Source organism: Microcaecilia unicolor, chromosome 3 (genome assembly GCF_901765095.1).
Source record: "Microcaecilia unicolor chromosome 3, aMicUni1.1, whole genome shotgun sequence".
NCBI classification, from domain to species: Eukaryota; Metazoa; Chordata; class Amphibia; order Gymnophiona; family Siphonopidae; genus Microcaecilia; species Microcaecilia unicolor.
Window position 1 is genome coordinate 93,961,486 of NC_044033.1, and position 25,049 is coordinate 93,986,534.

At 42.1% G+C, this 25,049-nt stretch overlaps 1 protein-coding gene across 9 annotated transcripts in view; it reads right to left on the reverse strand.

Moving 5' to 3' along the window:
- Positions 1 to 25,049, reverse strand: part of PAPOLG (poly(A) polymerase gamma) — a 146,337-nt gene that overhangs the window by 99,314 nt on the left and 21,974 nt on the right. For all 9 annotated transcript variants that reach the window (XM_030196198.1, XM_030196192.1, XM_030196190.1 and 6 more), the window contains exons 4-7: positions 13,577 to 13,658; positions 13,384 to 13,493; positions 12,151 to 12,204; positions 5,662 to 5,773 (exon numbers count right to left, since the gene is read on the reverse strand). In XM_030196198.1, coding sequence (XP_030052058.1) covers positions 5,662 to 5,773; positions 12,151 to 12,204; positions 13,384 to 13,493; positions 13,577 to 13,658 — 358 coding nt within the window. The remainder of the gene's footprint in view (positions 1 to 5,661; positions 5,774 to 12,150; positions 12,205 to 13,383; positions 13,494 to 13,576; positions 13,659 to 25,049) is intronic.

The following is a 25,049-nucleotide window of genomic DNA, read 5'->3' on the forward strand; positions in this document are numbered from 1 at the left end:
AAGGTTTGGAGAAGTTCCTAGAGGAAAAGTCCATACTTTGCTATTGAGACAGATATGGGACGCAACTGCTTGCCCCAGAATTGGTAGCATGGAATGTTGCTACTAATTGGGTTTCTGCCAGGTACTTGTGACCTGGCTTGGCCACTGTTTGGAAACAGGATACTGGGCTAGATGGACCATTGGTCTGACCCAGTATGGCTACTCTTGTATTCTTATGAAATGGCTGGTCTAAAATCTGGCATTAAAAAAACCCCCAAAACTTAAATGTGAAGAAATGTAGAATGATGAACTTGGGATGCAGAAATACAAAGAAGATGTATGAGATAGGAGGCGGGATGTTTATAAGCACCGCTCAGATGTCACTAGGGTGAGGTGTCTGCCTGGTATATTGTTTTGCCACCTTCAGATCCTCAGACTTCTATAGTCTGTGCCCCAACAATGGCTGGACAGATCTGGATGGGCTGGAGTGGGGCTTCACTGGCAGTTGCAGTGGCAGACTTCTACAGTCTGTGCCCTAAAAATGGCAAGGACAAATCAAGATCAAGCATGCATAAGCAATATCGCACATCATAAGGTATGAGAGTTATTTTGCTGGGCAGACTGGATGGACTGTACAGGTCTTTATCTGTCGCCATCTACTACACTAGTATGGTAGTTATTTTAGCAGCTCTATTCTTGTTTTGGAAGTCTGAAAACTGGCACTTACACATCCATATTGCATGGACATCCAAAATCCAATTTTACAGAGGCAGGATATGGATGTCTAATGTTGAAGTACATCCAATCCAATATTTATATTATGTCTTACTTCAACCTTGATTCAAGATGGATCACAAGTTGATACATTTCTGTTAGGAATTACAATAAGTTAAAACCTACATTATGATCAAAACATTACAAAACATTCTAATCAAGATCCATATGATAAAGAAAATAGATATATTTTAAGTAGGGCTGCAAGTTAATCATGGCATTAATAGCGATTAACACAATGTGATTACTAAACTGACTGCCCTCCCTCCCTCCTGCCCGCACAGTCAGTCTGGCATCCCTTTATCTCCTCCCGGTTTACCTTATTTGCAGTAAGCCTTTGCCCTGTAGCAGCAGTGTATTGAAATGCTGCCCCACCCCACCTCCTTCTGAAAACAGAAGTTGATCAGAAGGGGCGGGTCAGAAGGAAAGGCCTGGTGTAGGCCGAGGCAGCGTTTCAATATACTGCCACTGCGGAGCGAAGACTTACTGCAAATAGAAAAGGTAAACCAGGAGGGGAGGGGGAGAAGAGAGGAGAGAGCCGCCGGCGGTTCAGGAGAGATGCCAGACTGGCCATGCGTGCAGGTGAGGGAGGGCAGGCATTGAGAGAGAATGGGTGAAGGCAAAGGAGGGTACATATGAGAGAGGGGGAGAAAATGGGCTCAGGCCCCCTCCAAAGCTGCAGTACCTATTCAACGGCTGGTTAGGTAGCTGAAGCCTTGTCAGCTGAAAGAAATCTGCTGCCCATCACCCCCTTCCTCCTTGTACTGCCTCAGGAGCAAGGAAGTCAGTGGAGTGGCTCCAGCTGCACAGTTTGTGCATGAACTGAGCATGCTCAGGGAGTGTGGGCATTGGTATCTGGAGGCATCATGTTGACTTCCTCACTCCTGAGGCAGCACAAGGAGCACGGGGGATGTTTTGGCAGTGGACTTCGACTGACTTCGGCATCCCCACCAGCAAAGGTTTTGATTGTTTGGGGGGAGAAGAGGAAATGTGTGCCCTTGTCCATCCCTATGCCCCCCCCCCCCCCCAATGCCCTAATTGCGCGATTAAAATTTGTAATTGACATGCAGCCCTAATTTTAACAGCTCTGACACAGAGAATGAAGACATACATGGTGGAGAAAAAAAAAAAAAAAAGTACCCCTACACATATCCCCACCTTAGAGTTTACCACTCAGCAAACGCTTTGAATTTCAACGAGAAATTTTACGTAATACTATTAAACATTTAATTATCTTAAGCTATATTGATGTTACTGACAGACATTTTTATTTATTTATAACATTTATACCCTGCATTTTCCCACCCATTGGCAGGCTCAATGTGGCTAACATCAGTCCGTATAGGCAACCGCCAATCCGGTAAACAAACAAAAAGTATAGTAAGGTGAATAGGAAGGATAGTAATTACAAGGGTTGAGGGAAAAGAGGGGAAGGGTAATAGAGTCTATGAGGTCCATAAATCAGTCATGTTCCAGGAATTATGGATTTAAGACGGATCCATTAGGGTAAGCCTTTCCAAATAAGCTGGTCTTAAGAGATTTTCTGAAGTTCAGATGATCATGAATGATCTTCACAGATTTAGGTAATGCATTCCATAGTTGAGTGCTAATAAAGGAAAAGGTGGAAGCGTAGGTGGATTTATATTTATTTGAGACCATTACAGGTAGGATGATGTAGGTTTAAGCATGAACGAGATGATCCGCAAGAATTCCTAGATGGCAGAATGATAAGGGTATCCATGTAACCTGGGGCTTCACTATAAAGAGTTTTATGGACCAGGGTGCAAATTTTAAAAGTGATTCGTTCCTTTACTGGAAGCCAGTGCAGTTTCTCACGAAGGGGTTTAGAACTGTCAAATTTTAGTTTTCCATAAATTAATCTGGCTGCTTTGGAATTTCTTTAGAAGTTGTTCTTTGCATCCTGCATATATTCCATTACAGTAGTCTAGGTGGCTTAATACCAGTGATTGAACTAGGTTATGAAATATTTCTCTGGGGAAATAAGGTTTTATCCGTTTTAAAGTTGACGTGCTTTAGCAGGTAGATCATTGTGGTGACCATTCTTTCCATTTTGTAGATGCTGGCCACGATTAGGTATTCGGGACGTGTAGAGGTACTTGTTGGTAAAGCGGGGACCGGAGTGTCTAGGTAATCTGTAATAAATTTTGTATAATGGGAATAAAATTGAAGCCTGTGGGTGGGATTGAAGAGATTAGTTGGATGAGTGAAAGAGTAAGATGCTAGGAGAAATTTGGTTCTATACATAATGGGGAATAGAGAGAGGAGTGGTAGCTACAGGATTAGATTAATGGTGGTGTCCTTTGCACCATTTTAGTGTTACTACCTAACAATTTTTGCATGTTAATGTTCAAGCTAAAAACACAGTAAAATGTGTCACTTAAATGATAATTAACATTTCACAGTCACTGAACACCGAGTGTCCACCCTTAGCTTTAACTGAAAGAGTGAGTGGATCAATATGATAGAAAAGACTGAAGAGAAGAGGCAGGCAAGGAGGATGTGTATGAGGTCGATCAGTCCCTGTGGCAGGCTGTCCAAGATCTGCAGTGCTTCCTTGAGTTCAGCAATTTGTTTGTGGCTTTGTGTGGAACTGATAGGCCTCCAACGTTGCTATCAGACAAGTTAGCAAATCACAGACATCAACAGTAAGTTTGTGCCACCCACCCCTTCCCTCCCCCCCCCCCCCCCCCCAAAAAAAAATAATGGTAATTTTGCAGGACAAAAGTTTTTGAACGCATGAAAAAGTCACAGGGATCGTGCTAAAAAGAGCACAACTTTGCCATGTTTAAAGATAAACAAATTCCATTCAGCACACAAACATATTAATAAAGCTGTAAAATTTCATACTGAAATTCCAAGCGGTTGCTGAGAAAACAGCAAAATTCTAGGTGGTTACTTACTTTTTTTGCCTCAGCCTGTAGATCTAATAATGGAAGTCCGTTCCAGGTCTCAACTATGCGTTACCTATATGACTTCTCATGAATAGATTTAGAAAGAATCTGCTTAATAGAGGAGGAAGCTAACTTGATTTGAGTGTAATCTGGCCAGGGTTGACAAATATTCCAGCGTTTAAAAGTGTAGAGGTCATCCCGTAAAAAGATTTAAGAAACAAAAGTCTTAAAAACTTGAATATGTGCTTTTATCAGCAACCAATGTAATTCTTTCAGAGGTGAGGATCTATCAATTTTTATTTCCCCCCCCCCCCCCCAAAAAAAAAAAAAAAAAAAAAGTCTAGAAGTTGTATTCTGCAGAAAGAGTTTGGAATTAAAAAAAAAAAAAAAAAAGTTAACCAAGGCAAAATAAGACCAAGATTATAATGCTTCTGTATTGCTCCATAGTGCAACCTCACCTTGAGTGTTGCGTTCAATTCTGAATACTGTACATTAAAAAAAAAAAAAAAAAAAAAAAAAAAAGATACAATGCAATTAGAAAAGATTCAAAGAAGAGCGACCAAAATGATAAAGGGAATGGAACTCCCCATATGAGGAAAGGCTCAAGAGGTTAAGCTTTTTCAGCTTGGAAGAGACTGCTGAGAGGATATGACTAAGGGTCTACAAAATCTTGCGTGGTGTAGAATGGGTAAAAAAGAGAATCAATTTTTCACTCGTTCAAAAAGTAAATATACCAAGGGACATAATGAAGTTACATGGAAATACATTTAAAGCAAATAAGATGAAATATTTTTTCACTTCAAGAAGTTAAAGCTCCGGAACTTATTGCTAGAGCGTGTGGTAAAAGCAGTTAGTGTATCTGGGTTTAAAAAAGATTTGGACAAGTTCCTGGAGGAAAAGTCTATAGCTAAGATAGGCTTGAGGGAAGTCGCTGCTTGCCCCGAGACTGGTAGTATGGAATGTTGCTACTAATATAGACATCCATCTCTGATCACAGAAGGGGGAAGTTATATTCAGGTCTTTAAAAAAAAAAAAAAAAAAAAAAAAAAAAAAAAGACGATTAGACCTGTCATATGCAGGTTACAGAAAGATGCTCCGACTGAGTAGCTGTTCACTGGAGGGATTAAGGCACAACTCCTCCTTAATCCCCCAGTGCCTACTATCCACCTCCCTTGTATGTGAAACCGGCAAAGATATTGAACTTTTTGACAGCTTCAGGTATTAAGGACTTTAAACAGAGCAGAATGCAGATCTGAGAAGCCTAATGGTTAGTGCAGAAGATTGATAACCAAGCAACTCAGGTTTTAAAATCCCACTTCAGCTTTCTTTTTTTTTTTTTTTTTTTTTTAATTGTAAGTACTCCAGGGATACAAAAAAACCTACTGTACCTGAATAAAGATACCCACAAGCCTAAAAGCTACTGAAGTGATGTACATTCAGCTATAATAGGTATTTGTTCCCAGGAGGCTCAAATTAAAGCAGTTGTACCTTGGTTGTCCACTGCTCTAACCACTAAGCTTCCCCTCTGCTATACACCAATGTCTATGTGGCCCTTTTATAAGATGGATATTCCTATGCTGCCACACAGACATCCAAGTCCCTTGTTTTTCCTGTTCATAATTTGGACACCTCAGTTTGTAAAATGCATGTTCAGGCTGGACACTTCTAGCACGATATCCTCACATGTACTTTAGAACCAGCCGTACTTGGTTCTAAAATACCTGCGAGATGGTTATCCATTTGTGATGTACTGAGTTAATGTCCTTTCTATGCTGCTCTGTTACTATGTTACCATGTCCTTCCCTCCTCCAAAATCTCCCACCTGCAACTTATTAGGGGCACAATATGTAAGCTCTGTGCGAACTTTGTCTAAACTTTTGAACATACTAAGCCATCTTGATTGCTTCACATTTTGAAAATTTACCTCTGAACCTAGGAAAATGAGGGGGGGAGAAAAAAATGGGTTTTATATACAAATTCACTGTTTTATCATTACCATTTAAGCTTCGTATACATCTTATATCTAGGCTTCTCAAGCGCGAGTCTTCTCGGAGATCCAAAGTGTCAGGAATAGTCTGCAGGGCTAGCCTAGCAAACACAAGGTCAATCTTAAATGGGGTGGGGAAGAAAAGAAAAAAAAAAAAACAGTGTCAAGATACTTGAGCATATACAAATCCATTGCCCAGCTTGTTCTGGAGACACATCTAACCAATCTGGTACAGTCTATCTGAACGCTAGATACACAAGAGATTTGTATGCATATTTGTTATGGCTATACCAAAAAGAAAAAAAAAAAAAAAAAAAAAACTAATTAGGTCTTCAGTACAGTGTTAAGAAATAGTGCTATAAGAATCTGAAATATTTATTTTATTTAGATTTTGCTCACACCTTTTTCAGTTGTAGCTCAAGGTGAGTTACATTCAGGTACTCTGGATATTTCTCTGTCCCAGGAGGGCTCACAATCTAAGTTTGTACCTGAGGCAATGGAGGGTTCAGTGACTTGCCCAAGATCACAAGGAGCAGCAGTGGGATTTGAACCGGCCACCTCTGGATTGCAAGACCGGTGCTCTAACCACTAGGCCACTCCTCCACTCCAATATGTATTAAAATGATCATAAAGATAGAAACAATGTACTCTAGCTTTCCCTCCCACACAGATTCAGAAAGCAGTCAGAAGAAAAGTTCCAGGTAAACTGGACTTTGGAAAAATTGATAGTGAATTCAAGTGTTGTCTGCCCAGTTAAAGCCTGCAGTACCAGCATTGGCCACAGGGTATCAATGTAACCAGATATTACAGAAAAGCTGCAACCTCTTCATAGGCCCTGTTGGAGTTGATAGATCAATCTTGCATATTAGTGCGTCAAATTCAAAGCATAGGAGCTACAATGGGCTCTTAAGTCTGAAATATTTAGGCCATAGTAAGGTGTCCAGAACTGACATTTCAGACAATGAAAAATGAGGCTCATTTTGATACATACTATTTTTACTTTCTGGTGAACCGAGGCATCATGAAAGATGCCAGAAAAGCAGCACTGGAAATTTTATACATCCAAAAGGAATGAAGCATATGCAAGCTTTCTGTTTTACTATACCACAAGCTCATTCTAAGTTGCTACTGGAGGCCCTTCTATAGGAAGAAATTAGATCTTACCTGCTAATTCTTTCCTTTAGGCTCACCAGACCAGTCCAGAACCTGTGGATTGTATAATTAGCCAGCAGATGAGACAAAGTTAAAATAGTTCTGTGTGATTTTTTTTGTTACATTCGTACCCCACGCTTTCCCTCTCACGGCAGGCTCAATGAGGCTTACATATTGTATACAGGTACTTATTTGTACCTGGGGCAATGGAGGGTTAAGTGACTTGCCCAGAGTCACAAGGAGCTGCCTGTGCCTGAAGTGGGAATCGAACTCAGTTCCTCAGGACCAGAGTCCACCACCCTAACCACTAGGCCACTCCTCCACTCTTAAGGGCACCATGAAGCCTTAATCACTCAGTATTCCTACTGGCAAAACCGATTATATTATCATCCCTTCAGTTTGAGATGATAATATGTCCACAATTTGGAAAGGGTACCCTGCTGAAGAAAAAATTGAATCTTGAGTGTGACTAGAAGGAACAGTAAGCACTAGCGTTATACGAAGTATAGTGGTTCGATAACCATTTATATGCTAGGATGAGCCTCTGGACTGTCTGGTAGGGATAAAGGAAAGAAAATTAGTAGGTATTATCTAACTTCTCCTTCCTTAGCATCCTCAGCAGACTAGTCCAGAATCTCCGGTATGTTATCAAAAGTAATTCCTAAAGGTAGGTGGAACTCTTTTCTCCCCAATTTCAGTCCCAAACGCAGTAAATCGTTGCACTCTTACCTGCAGTTGTCTGAGCTGCTCAGAGGTATCATTGCAACTTAGATTCAATACCTCTGACAGAAGGCTTTGCAACCTTAGGTCACCTCTTCATGACATCAAATATACACACTAACAAAACATTTCAACCACCAGGAAATGACAGAATAGAGGTTGGTTCACTTTTCCTGAAACCTGCTTGACCTTGGAAATTCTTTGGTTACTTTAATGTACTTCTAAAGTACACAAACATGGAACAAAAGTAAAGATATGACTTCTGAAATGAGGATAGTATCTCTGGAAGCAATGACAATAGTTCTGAATGAAACGCCTGCTTCTGGGAGCCAAAGAAAGGGATCTGTGTGCGATAATTTTAGCTCCAAATGCTCTTGAATGAAAAGATATCAGTATGAAATACTTAAGGGGGAGATTTAAAGACACTGTTTTGGGGGAGGGGGAGTCAAGAATGAAAGCTCTAAACAGCAGAATCAAACTCCTTTCAGAACAGGAGAAACACCCAGAAAGATGTATACTGACCTACCTGGAGATTGTGCACTACACATGGATGAAATGTTTGAGAGAACCTTTGCAACTCTCCTTGAAAGCATGAAAAAGTTGCAACTTGAATTTTTATGGATCCCTCTGAGCTATTTCTACGTGTCTTTATTCTGAAGAATATATATGACATCACAGGTGTCAGGCAACATGGTAGTGACCACTATAAAGAATTACTGAACATATATACAGGCATAGATTAAATGGGATAAAACCAACATGGATTTAGCCAAGGGAAATCCTGCCTTACCAGTCTGCTACATTTTTTGAAGGGAGGGGGTAAATAAAACATGTGGATAAAGGTGAGCTAGTTGAGAGTATCTGGATATTCAGAAGGCATTTGACAAAGTACCTCATTACCTGAGGAAATTAGAAAGTCATGGAATATGATACAGTATGCAATTGTGGATTAAGAACTGGTTACAATATAGAAAACAAACAGGGTTAAATGGTCAGCATCAAAGAAGGGTAAACGGTGGTGTTCCTCAGGGAACTGTGCTGTACTGCTGCTTTTAATATTTACAAATTATCTGTAAACAGGAAGTAGTTAAGTGATCAAATCTGCCTTTGACAAAGTTATTCAAAGTTGTTAAATCACAAGAGGATCTTATGAGACTAAGACTGAACATCCAAATGATTAATCAGTTTTTATATGGTAGACATATGGGTCAATATATTTTTACATTAATTATACATATGTTAAAAATAACTTTTTATCTGGTGGGTTTTATGTTGTTTTGTCTCAATATATTTATTGTGGTTTTACCATTTTTTATAGACCGATACAGACCCTTTTGCTGAAACTGTCTGTGTCAAGTCATTTTGAAAAAATAAAAGAAACCCTGCCATTTTTGTCAACTCCGCTGTTTTCTTCTTGCTTGCTAGCTTTGTGCTGAGTGTACAGTCTTGTTTATGTTTTCCAGGTGGAAAGTGATACATGTAGGAAAGAGGAACCCAAAAGGTTCCATATTAGGAATCTCCATCCAAGAAAGTGAAGATGCTTACCTGTAGCAGGTATTTTTCGAGGACAGCCGGCTTCATATTCTCACAAGTGGATTACGCCAATCTGTGTCACCCGGTCCGGCTTTTGCCATTAGTAAACAAAAAAAAAAAAAAAAAAAAAGAGCTTTGTGGAGCCAGGGTCCACTGAGCTGATCTCATGTGAAGAAATTTCATGGGTGTTAACATACACTTTGGAAACCATGTGGACCAACAATCTCAACGTCTGCTGAGCTGTGACCTGCCGAGAGGCTCAAATCTTGGAAGCAAATGCGACAAAGTGTGTCGGTTCGAGCCTTCAGTGTATCGAGCAGGGCGCCTATGAACTCCAATCACTGGACAGGGTGAAAATGGGACCTGGGGTAGTTTAAAATGAACCACAGTAGCTCGAGCACCCGAACAGTCATTTGCATGGACTCCTGAGCTCCATCCAGAGAGGTGCTCTTCACCAGCCAATTGTCGTGATATGGGAACACATGTACTCCCTAGTCTGTGTAGTGATGCTGCAACTAACGCTAGACATTTGGCGAAGACCCTAGCTGATGTGAGACCAAAAGGCAACATACGGTACTGAAAGTAATGTGTTCCCAGCCAAAATAAAAAATACTTCCGGTGGGCTGGAAGTATTGGGATGTGGAGTATATGCATCCTTTAAGTCCAGAGAGCATAATCGTCTTTTTGAATCAATGGAAGAAGGGTGCCCAGGTAAAGCCATCCTGAACTTTTCTCAGACTAGGAATTTTTTCAGGACCCTTAGGTATAGGATGGGACATATCCTCCCCCCCCCCCCCCTCCAATTTTCTTTTTAACAAATACCTAGAAAAGAATCCCTGCCCTTCATTCCCTGGTGGAACGTGTTTGACTGCATGGCCATCAGAAGGGTGAAGAGCTCCTCTGCAAGTACCTGCCTGTGCCGAGAGCTAAATCAATGAGCACTCGGTGGGCAATCTGGAGGTCTTTGATACCATCAAGTGTGTATCAGAGAGACTATTTGAAGAACTCACCAGTTGGGCCACCTCTGAAGGAAAACTTCAGCCTGTCCCCAACTGGCAAGTCATCCGGGACGGACACTTTTACTGCTGCTATGCTCTGCTGGAGCCAGTCAAAAGCTTGTCCGTTGCTTTGACTGGGGAGCAGCAAAGGCCTTAGGCGCACGCTGACATGAACGAGCACGCTGGGGTTGAGCCTGAACAGGCTGGTGAGCCAAGGGGTTGTACCTACACCTCCGACAGTAACAGGTACTCCCTCCTTGGCATGCCAAAAGTCCTCCTAGCTGAGGAGGCAGATGTAGAAGGTGCCCGGTGGGAGACAGGAGATGGTATCAGTATGTTTTTTGGTTTGGTCAGCACTCTCTTCAACCTTCTCTCCAAAAAGGTTATTCCCCCCTCCCCCATGGGGAATCCGCCAACCTCTGCTGAACAGACTGTTCCAAGTCAGAAATATGCAGCCATGAGAGTCTGCGCATTGCTACACTTTGGGCAGAGATCCTGGATACCACATCAAAAGTGCTGCAAGTGCCCCTGGCCAAGAACTTCGACATCTTCTGCTGCTTGACCAACTGGCGAAGTGACTCAGCCAGCTACTGGGTGAGCATCTCAGCCGGGTCTGACAAATCGCGCACCGAGTTGCGCAAATGGATGCTTGTGAAGAGCTGGTATGATTATATTCGAGAGATGAGGACTGAAGCCTGGTACATCTTTCTCCCAAAAGAATCCAGGGCTCTAGCTTCTCTACCTGGAAGAACAGAGACATAGACCCTTGAACCCCTGGCCCTTGCGATTCCACCACCGTGGAATTGTAAGGCAACAAAGGCTTATCAAAACCAGGTGCCATGTGGATCCGATACTGGGTGTCAATCTTCTTGGGCATGACCAGGACTGAAAGGGGAACACCCAATTCCTAACAAGGACAGCCTGGAGTACCTTGTGGACAGGGACAGTCACAGCCTCCCTAGAAGGCGACGTGTAGTCCAGGACCTCCACGTCCAAAGAAAAGAGAACAGCATCAGCCATTTCCTTAACAAAAGAAAAGGATGAAAGGCTCTCTGGAGGACACTTCCTCCTTTCAGGTGGAGAGGAGGGTTCAGAGGGAATTCCATAGGACTCTGAAGAGGAGCACTCATGGGATTCAGAGGAGGATCCAAGATAGTTTTCTTCTGGGTCGACACCAATCCTGCCTCGACGTGGAGGAACCATGTGCGCGAGAGCAGCATCGAGAAGGCAGTTCCTGCCTCAACTCCAGCGAAGCTTCTCCAGTGACGTCGATGGAATGCCAGCTTGGGTGGCAGTCAACATGTGACACTGATGTCGGAGGCTGAACCGTAGGCTGAGGGCCAAGCAGGGCCTCAACGATAGGCAAAGTAGGCGCAAGCATCCCCCGAAGCAACTCATATGAGGCCATGTTGCGCTCATTGAGAGCAGACACCAGGAAAGGCTGGGGTGCCGGCTTAGGCGCAGACTGCAGAACCGCTGGTGTCAAAGTGGGAGCTGGGTCTTGGCTGCTGGGAGACTGGCACATTGGCAATTACTTTATGGAGGGGGAGTGGTCCTCTCGGTGCCAATGCTTCTCGGACCGAACCCTTTGATTCCCAGGAGCTCCCGGCACCATGCGTTGAGGGCGACCGATGATGCTTCTTGGACTTCGTCCGAAGCATGTGCATATGGAGTATTACATCATACCTTATGTAATGGGTTTGTCTTATTGGTCAGCCTAGATGGACGTTACAGGTCTTTATATGCCCTTATCTACCATGTTACTATGTATGTAGTTCAACTGGAGCAGGCACTGTCTCAGCAACAATTTCAGAAGCTGCACAGTCTGCTTATCACCATCTGCTTGAGACAGAGTAATACTATGTATCTAATGCTGCACAGTGCCCTCAAGGGGTGAGTCACACAGAACTACTTTATTTCTCTGTCTCTATCTGCTGGTCAGACAACCCACAGGTTCTGGACTGGTCAGGAAATTACGTGAACTGGATTTAATAGACTTCCATTATCCAGAAAACAGAATTAAATAGTTTGGCTCTGCAAATACCACCACCAAGTGAGTAGTTTATGAGTTATCAATAACATAGTTCCTACCTACCTCAATATTATCAAATTCAAACTTGATGACTGGAACAAATGCATCTTCGACTGCCTGTTTAAGATGAGATTTTATACAATTACGATAATTAAAAATACATATGTCTCACTTATCCATGGTGGAAAGATCATTCTAAACACCCTATGATACATTTGTCAGAGTACTACAAAGGAATCCATCCATCTGGAAAGCAGAACCATAAAAAGATTTCTTCTGAAAACTCTCCCCCACCCCACTTTTAATCCATACTTTTGGCTAATACCAAGGAAACTTTTTTTTTTTTTAAGGTATTGATTCATCTGCTCCTATCTAAATCTTCTACTATAACTGTGTACAACAGGGCTTGTCTGCCTCTCTCAAAATATAGCAGCGCTACTCACTACTTAGAAGTGCCACTTGAAATGTTGGAGCGCCATTTAAACTTATCAGTTTTCCACTTTTACAGAATATTTTCAGGTTTTTAAAAGATTCAGAACAAAGCCAATTGAGCCCTGCCATTTGGGAGAGCTGGTGTGGATGGTCACGTTGACCAGGGATACCACAAAGGTAGCATTTGCAACCCACTGAACAGCAGCATCTGGGTGACAAAAAGCACATTAGTGTTATACCCTTTAAAAAACACAGTTACCCACACGTATCAACTAGGACAAGCCCAAAATTACTGGGCTAAAAAACAGGGGGGGGGGGGGGGGGAGGAGAGAACTGTGGACTATCAGCACACTAGTGCTCATGACATCACAATGCTAAAAAAGGGACCTATTCCTAGTGTGCTGAAACCTTAACATTCTGGCTCTTTGGAAGCCTACATTTCAATTGCTCTACAACCACCCTGAAGTATGAAAATGCCCAATCCAATGAGAAGATTAGGCATTGATCTGCTTTCAATAGGGGGTGCATCCAACAATTTTTCCCTAAAGCCATATGAATATAACACCTCTTGGTTTTGTGCATGTTTTTACTCTTCTCCCATCACCTATCCTAGTTAACTGTTCCCAGAAACAGACTGGCAAAGCTAGATGGTAAGTCCTTATGGAGAATGCACACAACTGCCTAGAACTAGTAGTTGGCCTTTACCTCCCAGACAGTTCTCTTAGCACTGCTAGTCCTTAAAAAGGAAGCCTAAACTGTGGTCTCTTAAAAGAAGACACTATTGTGAAATCAAATCTGCTGGTTTAAAATGTTGAATTTCAGAAGACGATGGTTAAGAAGCAAACAAAAACAATTAGAGAGTACCCTTAAATTTTTAATTCCTTCTTGGCATTTTAATTTTTCAACAAACGACTGAAAGAAGTCTGCTCTTTCCACATGTCTTGGTGCAACACACAGCGCATCTATATCAGCACCTGCAAAATAAAATTAGTATCAGGTTTTCAGAGAAGATATTTAAAAACACTTGCAAAGATGTTAAATGGTACAGGATGTCTACCTTTTGTGTGCACTCCAAGCCTGTAAGAACCAAAAGTAAATATTTTGCCACCAACACTGGCTACAACTGAGGGTGGGAGATTCTGAAAGAAAAAAAAAATATATGATTCAATCATTTTTATTAACCAGCAATACAACTATGAAATAAATGTTGAATGGAATTTACAACACAAAATTAACCTGTCCCTCCACCCCCCCTCCCTTTGTTGGTTAAATTACATCTACTCATCAGATCACTTGTATCACTGCAGAAGTTCCAATCACAAGTACAATAAACGGCTCCGGGCTTTAGGAGACATCTCTGAAAATGTTCTCCTGGGGGGGGGGGGGGGGGGGGGGGGGGGGGGGGAGGAGAAGAATGTCCTGTCTCTCTGTGCGCTGTATACGCAGTAGAAAGATCATGTCTGTACGCCACTGCTGAAAAATTAAGGGCCCTCTATAAGACAGCCAATCGGACAAAATAACTTGCTTAGACACAATGGTAGCTCTAGTCACTAAATGGCTTAAAGCCTTGTGGTGTAGGAGATCCAAGTCTGGGGCAACCAAAACGAAACAAAAGTATGGGGTCATAATGCCATCCTGTTCCCCACACTCGAGAGACCTGGGTCAAAATCTCCTTCCGAGCAAATTTCTATTGTAATTCCTAGTGGGAGGTAAGGGGAGATTGTCGGCTTAGCATGAGAATGTGAGTTTTGAGTTGAGATACAGCTAAAGGAACTAATAGGTCATTCTGCCAAAGAGTAGTTAAGTGAGTGTAATCAAGCTCTGGTACAGCATTTCCTATGTGACAATGAGAGGAAAGTGACACTTTGTTGCACTTCCAGTGAAAATGCAGCAGAAAGTTCCTCCTGAACGTCCTCTGCCAAAGATTCCCAAGGCAGGATAGTCGTAGTTGAGAATAGAAAAATACATCGTCTTTTGGGCGAGAAAATTCTTTTTGAAGTTTGGAAAATGATTTGATATGACCATCCGGTGTCACTACCTGCAGCAAGCAAACAATTTCCAATTTATTCCATTTTTGAAAAGTTGAATATTGTTGCCTGGGAGGAAAAGCTGGATTATTGCAGATGGTCACGAAAGGTGTCACTTTTGGAGAAAAGTGATGAAGGCGGCAAACCCAATGGCAAACCACTTTGGCAGTAGACATGAGAGAGCTCTGCAATACCAGTGGTATTACACCCCCCACCACGTGCAAGAGACTACTGAATTGTATATCTGGAGATAACTGCGTTTCCAAAGGCATGATGGAGAAATCTTGTGTGGAGTGAAACCAATCATTTATATGTCTCACGCCATTTAGCTATTGGTATGTGGCGTACTCAAACCCACATACTCCACTGGTATTTGTAATGAAGAGATGGGGAGACAGGCCCTCCTTCCCTGCCAGATAAAACGTAAGTTTATTCAGACATTTCTCATCATCTGTTTTAAGAAACAACGGTAAAAGCTGAAAAAAACAACCATTTTGGAATAATAATATTATGTAGCACTATCCGACCCAATAAAGAAAGGGAAAACTCGCCAAGCTGTATATTTTAAAGTAACGGTTTAATATTTTAATGTGTATAATTATGTAGGATCTGAGGTTATATATAGTCCCAAATATTTAAATGAACCTTCAGCCCAACTTAAAGGGAAAGCCCAACCAAATGTGCTTGTGTTTCAGGCAACACTCAGCTTGTTAATTATACAAATTAAGTTTAAATCCAGAATACCTGCCAAATTAAGCAAGGAGTGAAGTAAAAGTGTCCAAGGAATGAGGCAGGTTAGTTAAGACTACTACGAAGATCATCTAGAAAGGCAAGACCTTTAATTTGCTGATCCAAGAGATAGACCCCCTTCATTTCATCTAGCAAAGCAACCGTATGGAACAAGGGTTCTATAGAAAGAAGGAAAAGCAAAGTAGAAAATGGATAGCCTTGTCTTGTACCATATGAGATTGGAAACGCTGGCTCTCGCACTCCATTCACTAATAAACTAGCTGTGGGATGCGAGTTTAAAGACTGCACCGCACGAAGGACCAGCCTTCAAACCCCATATGCGTCAAAGTTTGAAATAAGTAGTCCCAACCTACCCTATCAAAATCTTTTTCTGCATCTAAGCTTACAGTCAGGGAAGGCGTGTTTGTGGTCTGACAATGAGCAACCGCAAGTAAAAGGTGCCTGACATTACGTGCCAATTGGCGGTGCCACACAAACCCCACTGGCCCTACTAATCGGGGAAAGAGTTGGGCCAAACGCTTGGCTAGGATTTTGGAAAGCAACTTGATATTGATATTTAGAAGTGAAATAGGGCAATCTTATTCTGCTTCCTCAAGGGGATTACCGGGCTTTGGTATTAGAGTTATTAAAGCAGTATTAGCATGCAAAGGGAAGAGACCTCGATCCACCACCTCCTCATAATATGCCAAAAGTGCTCCGGTGCCCTAGAAGATAATGACTTACAATACTCCCCCGTGAATCTGCTGGGGCCAGGAGCAGAGTACAATTTTAACGTTTTAACCACTATCTGCAGTTCAGACATTGTAAGAGGAGCGTTCAACAGTCCAATTTCTTGGAAAGTTAATTTAGGAAGGCCTGCCTTCTCCAAATAAGCTCTCAAAGCCAGAACCTCCAATTTTGTATCAGCTTCATAAAGTTTAGAGAAATAGCTTGTGAATATCTAAGCTATGCCCTCCTGCTCTAGATCCTCCCCAGTTTTTAACTATGCAAACGAGCATATTTTATTTTTATTTTTGTTACATTTGTACCCCGCGCTTTCCCACTCATGGCAGGCTCAATGCAGCTTACATATTGTATACAGGTACTTATTTGTACCTAGGGCAATGGAGGGTTAAGTGACTTGCCCAGAGTCACAAGGAGCTGCCTGTGCCTGAAGTGGGAATCAAACTCAGTTCCTCAGGACCAAAGTCCACCACCCTAACCACTAGGCCACTCTTCCAATGACCGGGCCTATTTCCAAAACGATGCAGGCGATATTCACAAAATAATAGGGAGCGATCTCTTGGTCACTAGCGCATGGTCAGATATTTCTTCTGGGCCTATAACCGTAGACAAGATGGATGGAAAAACAACACTTCACTAGAATGTAATCTAAACGTGTAAAAGTCCTACTATGTGCCCGAGGGAGATGCATTAATCATCCTCACCAGGATGTAAAGTACACCAGGTGTCAATAAGATTTAAGGAATGCAAAAAGGCAGGACAGACTCTGGCATGAGTTTCCCCATGGTGAGACGAGCAAGGAGTGGAGTAATCTAAGGTAGGGTCAAACACTAAATGAAAATCTCTCAGCACCATCAATCGTAACAATAAGGAAGACATAATTGAATAAGTGAATGGAAAAAGGCTGGGTCACATTTGTTTGGGCCATATAGGACTAAAAGTAAGATCTCAATGCCATTAAGCCAGAGGTGCAAAAGGAGATAGCTTCCTTCCGGACCTCGTACTAATAGGTCAGCCCTTTCCTAATTAAGACAGAAGTGGAGAGGTGTAGTAGCCGTGTTAGTCCACTCTTAAAGGTTAACAGAAATCAAACAAAATAAAACATGGAAAAGAAAATAAGATGATACCTTTTTTATTGGACATAACTTAATACATTTCTTGATTAGCTTTCAAAGGTTGCCCTTCTTCGTCAGACCGGAAATAAGCAAATGTGGTAGCAGATATATAAGAGAAACATCCAAGCATTACTTTGACAATCTGACAGGGTGGGAGGTATGCATGGGGGACATCAAAGCATTTCATTGATAATCTAACAGGATGGGTGTGGATAGGTGAGAGGAGGGTGATAAACAGAGAAATACAACTTTATGGTTTATAATGGGCTAGAAAACCCAGGTCCTTGTTAAGTCCTGTCTGTTGGGTGTCAAAATATTCAATCATTCTGACTTCAAAGGTCTTACGTTCCTGTATTGTTTTAAAGTTACCTTTCAGGATTCTTACTATGAAATCACTGGTACAGAGTTCTGGTCTTGTAAAGTGTTGGCCCACAGGGGTGGGAACCCGACTGGCATTGGGCTTTCTTCATGTGATGTCTATGTAGATTAAATCTTGTCTTAAAAGCATCTGGCCTGTTTCTTCAATATAGCATCCTTTATTACATTTTTTACACTGAATGATATATACCACATTGGAAGATGAGCATGTGAAAGATTCCTTTATGTTGAATATTTTTCCTTTGTGAATGACTGTGGGGTCCTGTGAAACGTTTTGGCATAGTTTGCAGTTGGATATATTACAGGGAAATGTGCCCTTCTCTTCTTTTTCAGTCTGTGTTGGGAGTTTACTTCTGATTAGCTGGTGTTAAGTTGGGTGGCTGTCGGAAGGCCAGCACTGGTGGGGATGGGAATATCTCTTTCAGTAATTCATCCTCTTGGAGTAGCGGCTGTAGATCTCTTATGATTTTCCTCAGTTTTTCCAGCTCTGGATTGTATGTCACTACAAGGGGGATTCTGTTTGTGGCTTTTTTTCTCTTTGTACTGTAGCAGATTTTCCCTGGGTGTTTTGAGGGAGGAGGCAATATTCTTGGAGATTATTTTGGGGTTGTAGCCTGTTTGAAGGATGCAGTCAGGATTTCAAGGTGTCTGTCTCTATCCCCTGGGTCTGAGCAGATACGGTAGTATCTTGTGGCTTGGCTGTAAATAATGGATTTTTTTTTTTGTATGTGAAGGATGGAAGCTGGAGTTGTGGAGGTAGCTGCATCTGTCTGTGGGTTTCTTGTATATAGATGTTTGTATACAGCCATCACTGATTGAGACCGTGGTGTCCAAAAAATTGACTTTTTCTGGGGAGTAGTCAATTTTGAATCTGATTGTAGGATGGTATGTATTGAAGGAATAGTAAAATTGTTTCAGAGTTTCTTCCCCCTCCGTCCAAATCATAAAAATGTCATCGATGTACCGATAGTATTTTAGAGGTTTGGTCTGGTATGTATTCAGAAATACAGTGGGGGAAATAAGTATTTGATCCCTTGCTGATTTTGTAAGTTTGCCCACTGACAAAGACATGAGCAGCCCATAATTGAAGGGTAGGTTATTGGTAACAGTGAGAGATAGCACATCACAAATTAAATCCGGAAAATCACATTGTGGAAAGTATATGAATTTATTTGCATTCTGCAGAGGGAAATAAGTATTTGATCCCTCTGGCAAACAAGACCTAATACTTGGTGGCAAAACCCTTGTTGGCAAGCACAGCGGTCAGACGTCTTCTGTAGTTGATGATGAGGTTTGCACACATGTCAGGAGGAATTTTGGTCCACTCCTCTTTGCAGATCATCTCTAAATCATTAAGAGTTCTGGGCTGTCGCTTGGCAACTCGCAGCTTCAGCTCCCTCCATAAGTTTTCAATGGGATTAAGGTCTGGTGACTGGCTAGGCCACTCCATGACCCTAATGTGCTTCTTCCTGAGCCACTCCTTTGTTGCCTTGGCTGTATGTTTTGGGTCATTGTCGTGCTGGAAGACCCAGCCACGACCCATTTTTAAGGCCCTGGCGGAGGGAAGGAGGTTGTCACTCAGAATTGTACGGTACATGGCCCCATCCATTCTCCCATTGATGCGGTGAAGTAGTCCTGTGCCCTTAGCACAGAAACACCCCCAAAACATAACATTTCCACCTCCATGCTTGACAGTGGGGATGGTGTTCTTTGGGTCATAGGCAGCATTTCTCTTCCTCCAAACACGGCGAGTTGAGTTCATGCCAAAGAGCTCAATTTTTGTCTCATCTGACCACAGCACCTTCTCCCAATCACTCTCGGCATCATCCAGGTGTTCACTGGCAAACTTCAGATGGGCCGTCACATGTGCCTTCCGGAGCAGGGGGACCTTGCGGGCACTGCAGGATTGCAATCCGTTATGTCGTAATGTGTTACCAATGGTTTTCGTGGTGACAGTGGTCCCAGCTGCCTTGAGATCATTGACAAGTTCCCCCCTTGTAGTTGTAGGCTGATTTCTAACCTTCCTCATGATCAAGGATACCCCACGAGGTGAGATTTTGTGTGGAGCCCCAGATCTTTGTCGATTGACAGTCATTTTGTACTTCTTCCATTTTCTTACTATGGCACCAACAGTTGTCTCCTTCTCGCCCAGCGTCTTACTGATGGTTTTGTAGCCCATTCCAGCCTTGTGCAGGTGTATGATCTTGTCCCTGACATCCTTAGACAGCTCCTTGCTCTTGGCCATTTTGTAGAGGTTAGAGTCTGACTGATTCACTGAGTCTGTGGACAGGTGTCTTTCATACAGGTGACCATTGCCGACAGCTGTCTGTCATGCAGGTAACGAGTTGATTTGGAGCATCTACCTGGTCTGTAGGGGCCAGATCTCTTACTGGTTGGTGGGGGATCAAATACTTATTTCCCTCTGCAGAATGCAAATAAATTCATATACTTTCCACAATGTGATTTTCCGGATTTAATTTGTGATGTGCTATCTCTCACTGTTACCAATAACCTACCCTTCAATTATGGGCTGCTCATGTCTTTGTCAGTGGGCAAACTTACAAAATCAGCAAGGGATCAAATACTTATTTCCCCCACTGTATCTCTTCCAGCTCAGCCATAAAAAGGTTGGCATATTGGGGTGCTGGCCCGGTGCCCATTATTTGTAGATAGATATCATTGTTAAAGTGAAAGTAGTTGCGAGTTAAAATAAATTTGATTTATTTTGTAATAGTTTCTGGTGAATATTGATGGTCCAGTGCGGATGTTTTTAGGAATCTTCCACATGCAGCTATGCCATAGTAAGAATCCTGAAAGGTAACTTTAAAACAATACAGGAACGTAAGACCTTTTAAGTCAGAATGATTGAATATTTTGACACCCAAAAGACAGGACTTAACAAGGACCTGGGTTTTCTAGCCCATTATAAACCATAAAGTTGTATTTCTCTGTTTATCACCCTCCTCTCACCTATCCACACCCATCCTGTTAGACTATCAATGAAATGCTTTGACGTCCCCATGCATACCTCCTACCCATCCCCACCCTCCCACCCTGTCAGACTGTCAAAGTAATGCTTGGATGTTTCTCTTATATATATTATCTGCTACCACATTTGCTTATTTCCGATCTGACGAAGGGCAACCTTCGAAAGCTAATCAAGAAATGTATTAAGTTATGACCAATAAAAAAAGGTCTCTTATTTTCTTTTCCACGTTTTATTTTGTTTGATTTCTATCGCTAACCTAATTAAGACAGCAACCCTTCCCCTCCACCCTTGTGAAGATGCCAAGTATATACTTTTCCCACCCAGGAACGTCGTAACTGTTTCTATGAGGCGCGTTTCCTGCAAACAAGCAATATCCGCTTTGTGACGCTTCAAAGCTGATATTTTTGCACGTTTCACAGGAGACATTACGTCCCCTTCAATTCATGAAACTATTCGTGTGGACACTGATAACTAATGACTATCAGAAGAAACAGTCCAAGTTCCTTACCAACTTGAATCAAACCCAGACACCCAGCCGCGCCTAGGTTCCAAATTACCTCTTGACCAACAGCTAAATGTATTATATAAATAGAATGGGCGACTTAAATTAGACAATATCTCAAGAGTCATATACCAAGAGCAAAATAGGAACTCGTGAGCAATGCAGTGATGGTCTTAAGTTCCATTACTTCCCATCCTATCCCTCTCCTCTTCCCAACCAATAAATGCCAGAAAACAATTTAGAAACAAGAAACAGGCAACATACCCCAAATTCTTTTCCCTCACCCCCTTCCCCGAAACCCCTATAATCCCCAGAATCATTTACCCAGACCAGAACTTTCTCAGGGCAAATGAGAGATCTCTTGAATGCAGGGTACCCCTACTCCTCAATGAACACATACGAGAAAACAGTATTAAACATCGAGGCTATTACTTTTGCCTAATGGTAGAATGCAGATAAACCAATATTCAGCAGCAACATCGAACATGGCTGAGGACATTAATTTCAAGTCTCAGATTCAGATTCATTAGGTTCCCCTTCAAAAAAGGAGATTCCTGGCCTCCTTGACAGTTTTGAAAGACTGCCAATGCCACTGATAAAAACCTTCAGCAGGGCCGGATAAAGTAGCATAAGAGACAAACTCCCTTTTGGATTATCGTACAAAGCGGATGGAACTTCTGTTGCTGCTCTTGCACTGAAGGAGTAGTCTTGAAAAATTAAGATATGTTGTCCCTCGTATGTTAAACTATCACGTTTCAGCCGAAACCCACAAGGAATATCCAGTTTATTCCTGTAATTTAGTAATTCTGGGCCTGTTGCGATCTTCAGCTGCATGGCCCACTCGATGTGCCCTATGACCAAGGGCCCCATGCAGTCAGAAATAGCCAGTTCTTTTGTAAGCCAGTCTTCTAGCCAAAAGTAGCTAAAATTTCATTCTGAGAACTGTTCAGTCAATCTTATAATGCGAAGGTTGTTCCTACAGGAACGATTTTCCAAGTCCTCCAATTTAGCGAATTGCTCTTTAATCTGCTGCTGCATGTGGTCCACCTTGGGGCCTTGCATGTGCATGTCATCCTCCATAGCAGAGACACGGGCCTCTAAGTCACCAGCCCGAATTGTAAGTCCATCCAGCAGAGTTTAAAATGTATCAAGCTTTTGTGAAAATCACCCCCCACTGTGGCTCAAATGCTTTATCTACTGCTGCGTTTAAGTTGGGAAAGCTGGGCATTCGAAAACACTGCCAGCATGTAGGGATGAACTTCTACCATCTTAGGTTCCCCACCTCCTGCCTTATTTTTCCTCTTTGCTGGTTTTTGCGTCATTGCAGATGGAGCCTTATCTAAATATCTTTCCATGCAGTTAGATTAAGTGCTGCTGTCAAAATGATATTATTTAGTTCGCCAAAGATGTTGAATTTAAATTATACTGAGAGGTGAGGGTCCCAGAGCTGCAACTGAACACAGCCACCTTGCTCTCCGGGGGGGGGGGGGGGGGGGGGGGGGGGAGAAATATATGTACATATCAATGCGGTACTAAACACCAATTCCTTTAGCTGCATCTGCCAAAGGACAGTTTATAAATTGTCACAAGTGTGAAACATCCTGGGCACCCTACTTAGAATGTGGCACCTGTTAATAGTTTGGGGCTCCACAAAAAAGCTACGCGGAAAAAAAGCCAAAAAGGTTTACTTCCCCTTATATTCTTTCCACTGCAACATAGGGGGATTTTTAGTTTTTAAATTTCAGCTGGCACACTTGCCCCTGGATTAATTACAGATGCACTGCTCACAATGGATAAAAGAACAGTGATGCAATCAGTGAACTTAAAGTGTGCAAATACATGCACTACAGAGTTTTACAAAATGTATTCCTTAGTAAGGTATTACGCAAAAAGTATTAAATCCGGCAAGATTACATGCACATCAGCTTTTAATGGCAATTTCTATTGTACCTGTATGTCTCACCTTAACCAAGAGGTGAGAGTAAATATAACCTCAAAACAAACAAACAAAAAAAAAAACAGACCAGCATGCTTGGCAGCCCTACTCATACAACAAGTACCTTTTGGATGTTTTATGCATGGGTAAACAGGACTGTCTTACCACATCTAAAAGGCATGTCTCAGCAGAACAATGCCACTTGGTTCAAACTTATCAAGCTAATGGGACAGTTTGAAGGATGATTCAAAGAAAAGGAATATGTACTGAACCACACTGATGCAATAATCTGTGTGATCCTCGTGCTAAAATTTAAGATTAGGAGTAATCAGTACTAAAACCACTGTTAGTCACACAAAGTACAGCAAAAGGTTAAAATTGCCCCTATGTAACAAAACAAAATCCCAAACAACCCCCCCCCCCCCCCCCCCCACCACCAAAAATAAAGACTGAACACCATGCTGAATTTTGGCATTAAGAGCCAACGTACATTTCTAAGGGTAAAAGCCCCTGCCACAAGATAACTAGCGTATTACAGAGATGAACAGGCTTGTGAAACCTTTTTTCTATCGGGAGGAAGGGGGCATATCTTATACATTGTAACATATTTGGAGGACCAAAACACACACACCATCGTATTGTGCTGCATGTTAGTGGCAAAATACAACAGTGCACTGTCTCTTTCCCAGCCTTCACCTGGTCTCTTTTCTCAGGTATCCCCTAGCCTTTTTAACCTAGTCTTTACCCTCACTTGGCTTCAGCTGCAGAAGTGGAATTCCTGCGACACACGTCCCTTGCAAGCTTGGGCTGTGTGGTGCTGGAAGTTCAGGTTGGTCTCTTGAGCACTGAAACTGCAGGACCAACCTGAACTTCTGTACCCTCGTGGACCGAGCTTACAGAGCAGAATTGCGGTGGGAAGCAGGAACCCTGCTATAAAGCATCACAAGAATTGGCAAGTTTCCGAAGGGCAGAAAAAAGAAAAAAAGCACTTGGTGGGCTGGATTCTGGCCGATAGGCTGTAGGTTGGACAAGCCTGGACTATGATATACCGATGGTACACAGCTGATATAGTTTCTCAAATGTGTGTACTCCAGCATAGAAACCTTTGCTCAGACTTGCCCAGGCATACTCGTGTCCTTAAGCAAACAATTTGGCTGATGCAAGACACAGGAACATGGGCAATGTGAAAGGACTTTTGGCTATGTTGATCTCAGATTACCTGGTGCCCAGAATTCTAGAAAGAAACCTCCAGAATGACGTTAGACATCCCTGTGGTTTCTCAAGGCAAATCACTTTCTGCGATGTTATCAGATCAGACATTGCAGATAAAGTTATAAAAGAGCATATACAGTAAAAGGAAGAATCCACAAGAGGTGGGACAGTAATCCCTACGACTATTATAAACAAGCCAAACGAGTAGGGTGAAGAGGTAAGCAGTCCAAAAACGATGAAAAGATCTTGTATGTAAAAATTTAATTAGGACAAGATTCTTTTCATCTTTCCTGTTGCTTTTGAAGTGCCTACCCCTTCGGCTTGCAAAAACGGCCATATGCCACTGCAAGATGGGATCACCACACCTTCTCATCAATTGACAGTCGCTAACACTTCCCTACACTGCCTGCAACTACCACCTGCAGTTCCAGGGAAGAAAGAATGGCATCACTGACCCAAGTCACATTACTCAAGCTCTGTAATCACTACCAGGTAGCAAACAGGTGAACTAATTTTTGTGCCGGGATGTGTTTATTCCAGTACCTGATCAGTGTTTATTGTTGCAAAGTGTTTATTACTGCATTTAAAGTACCGGTTTTCATAAACCTTTTGTCACTCTAAACACTTGTAAATAATTTATGCACTAATTATCTCCAGTCTTATTTGCCATCATTCTTTTCGTAAATTATTTCTTGGTCATTACTATTAGTTACGTGTTTGAGCTTGGTACAGCTAATTGGGAGGCATGCTTTTAAATATCCAGAGTGCTTTGTTTTATATATGTCTCTATCCTACACTGTCCATTAATGGTCAGTATGATTACTGGTTTATTCCTACAGTAATCTGGAGGTTCCACAGAGACAAGATAAGCTGTACTGTATTTTAAAATCAAAATTTT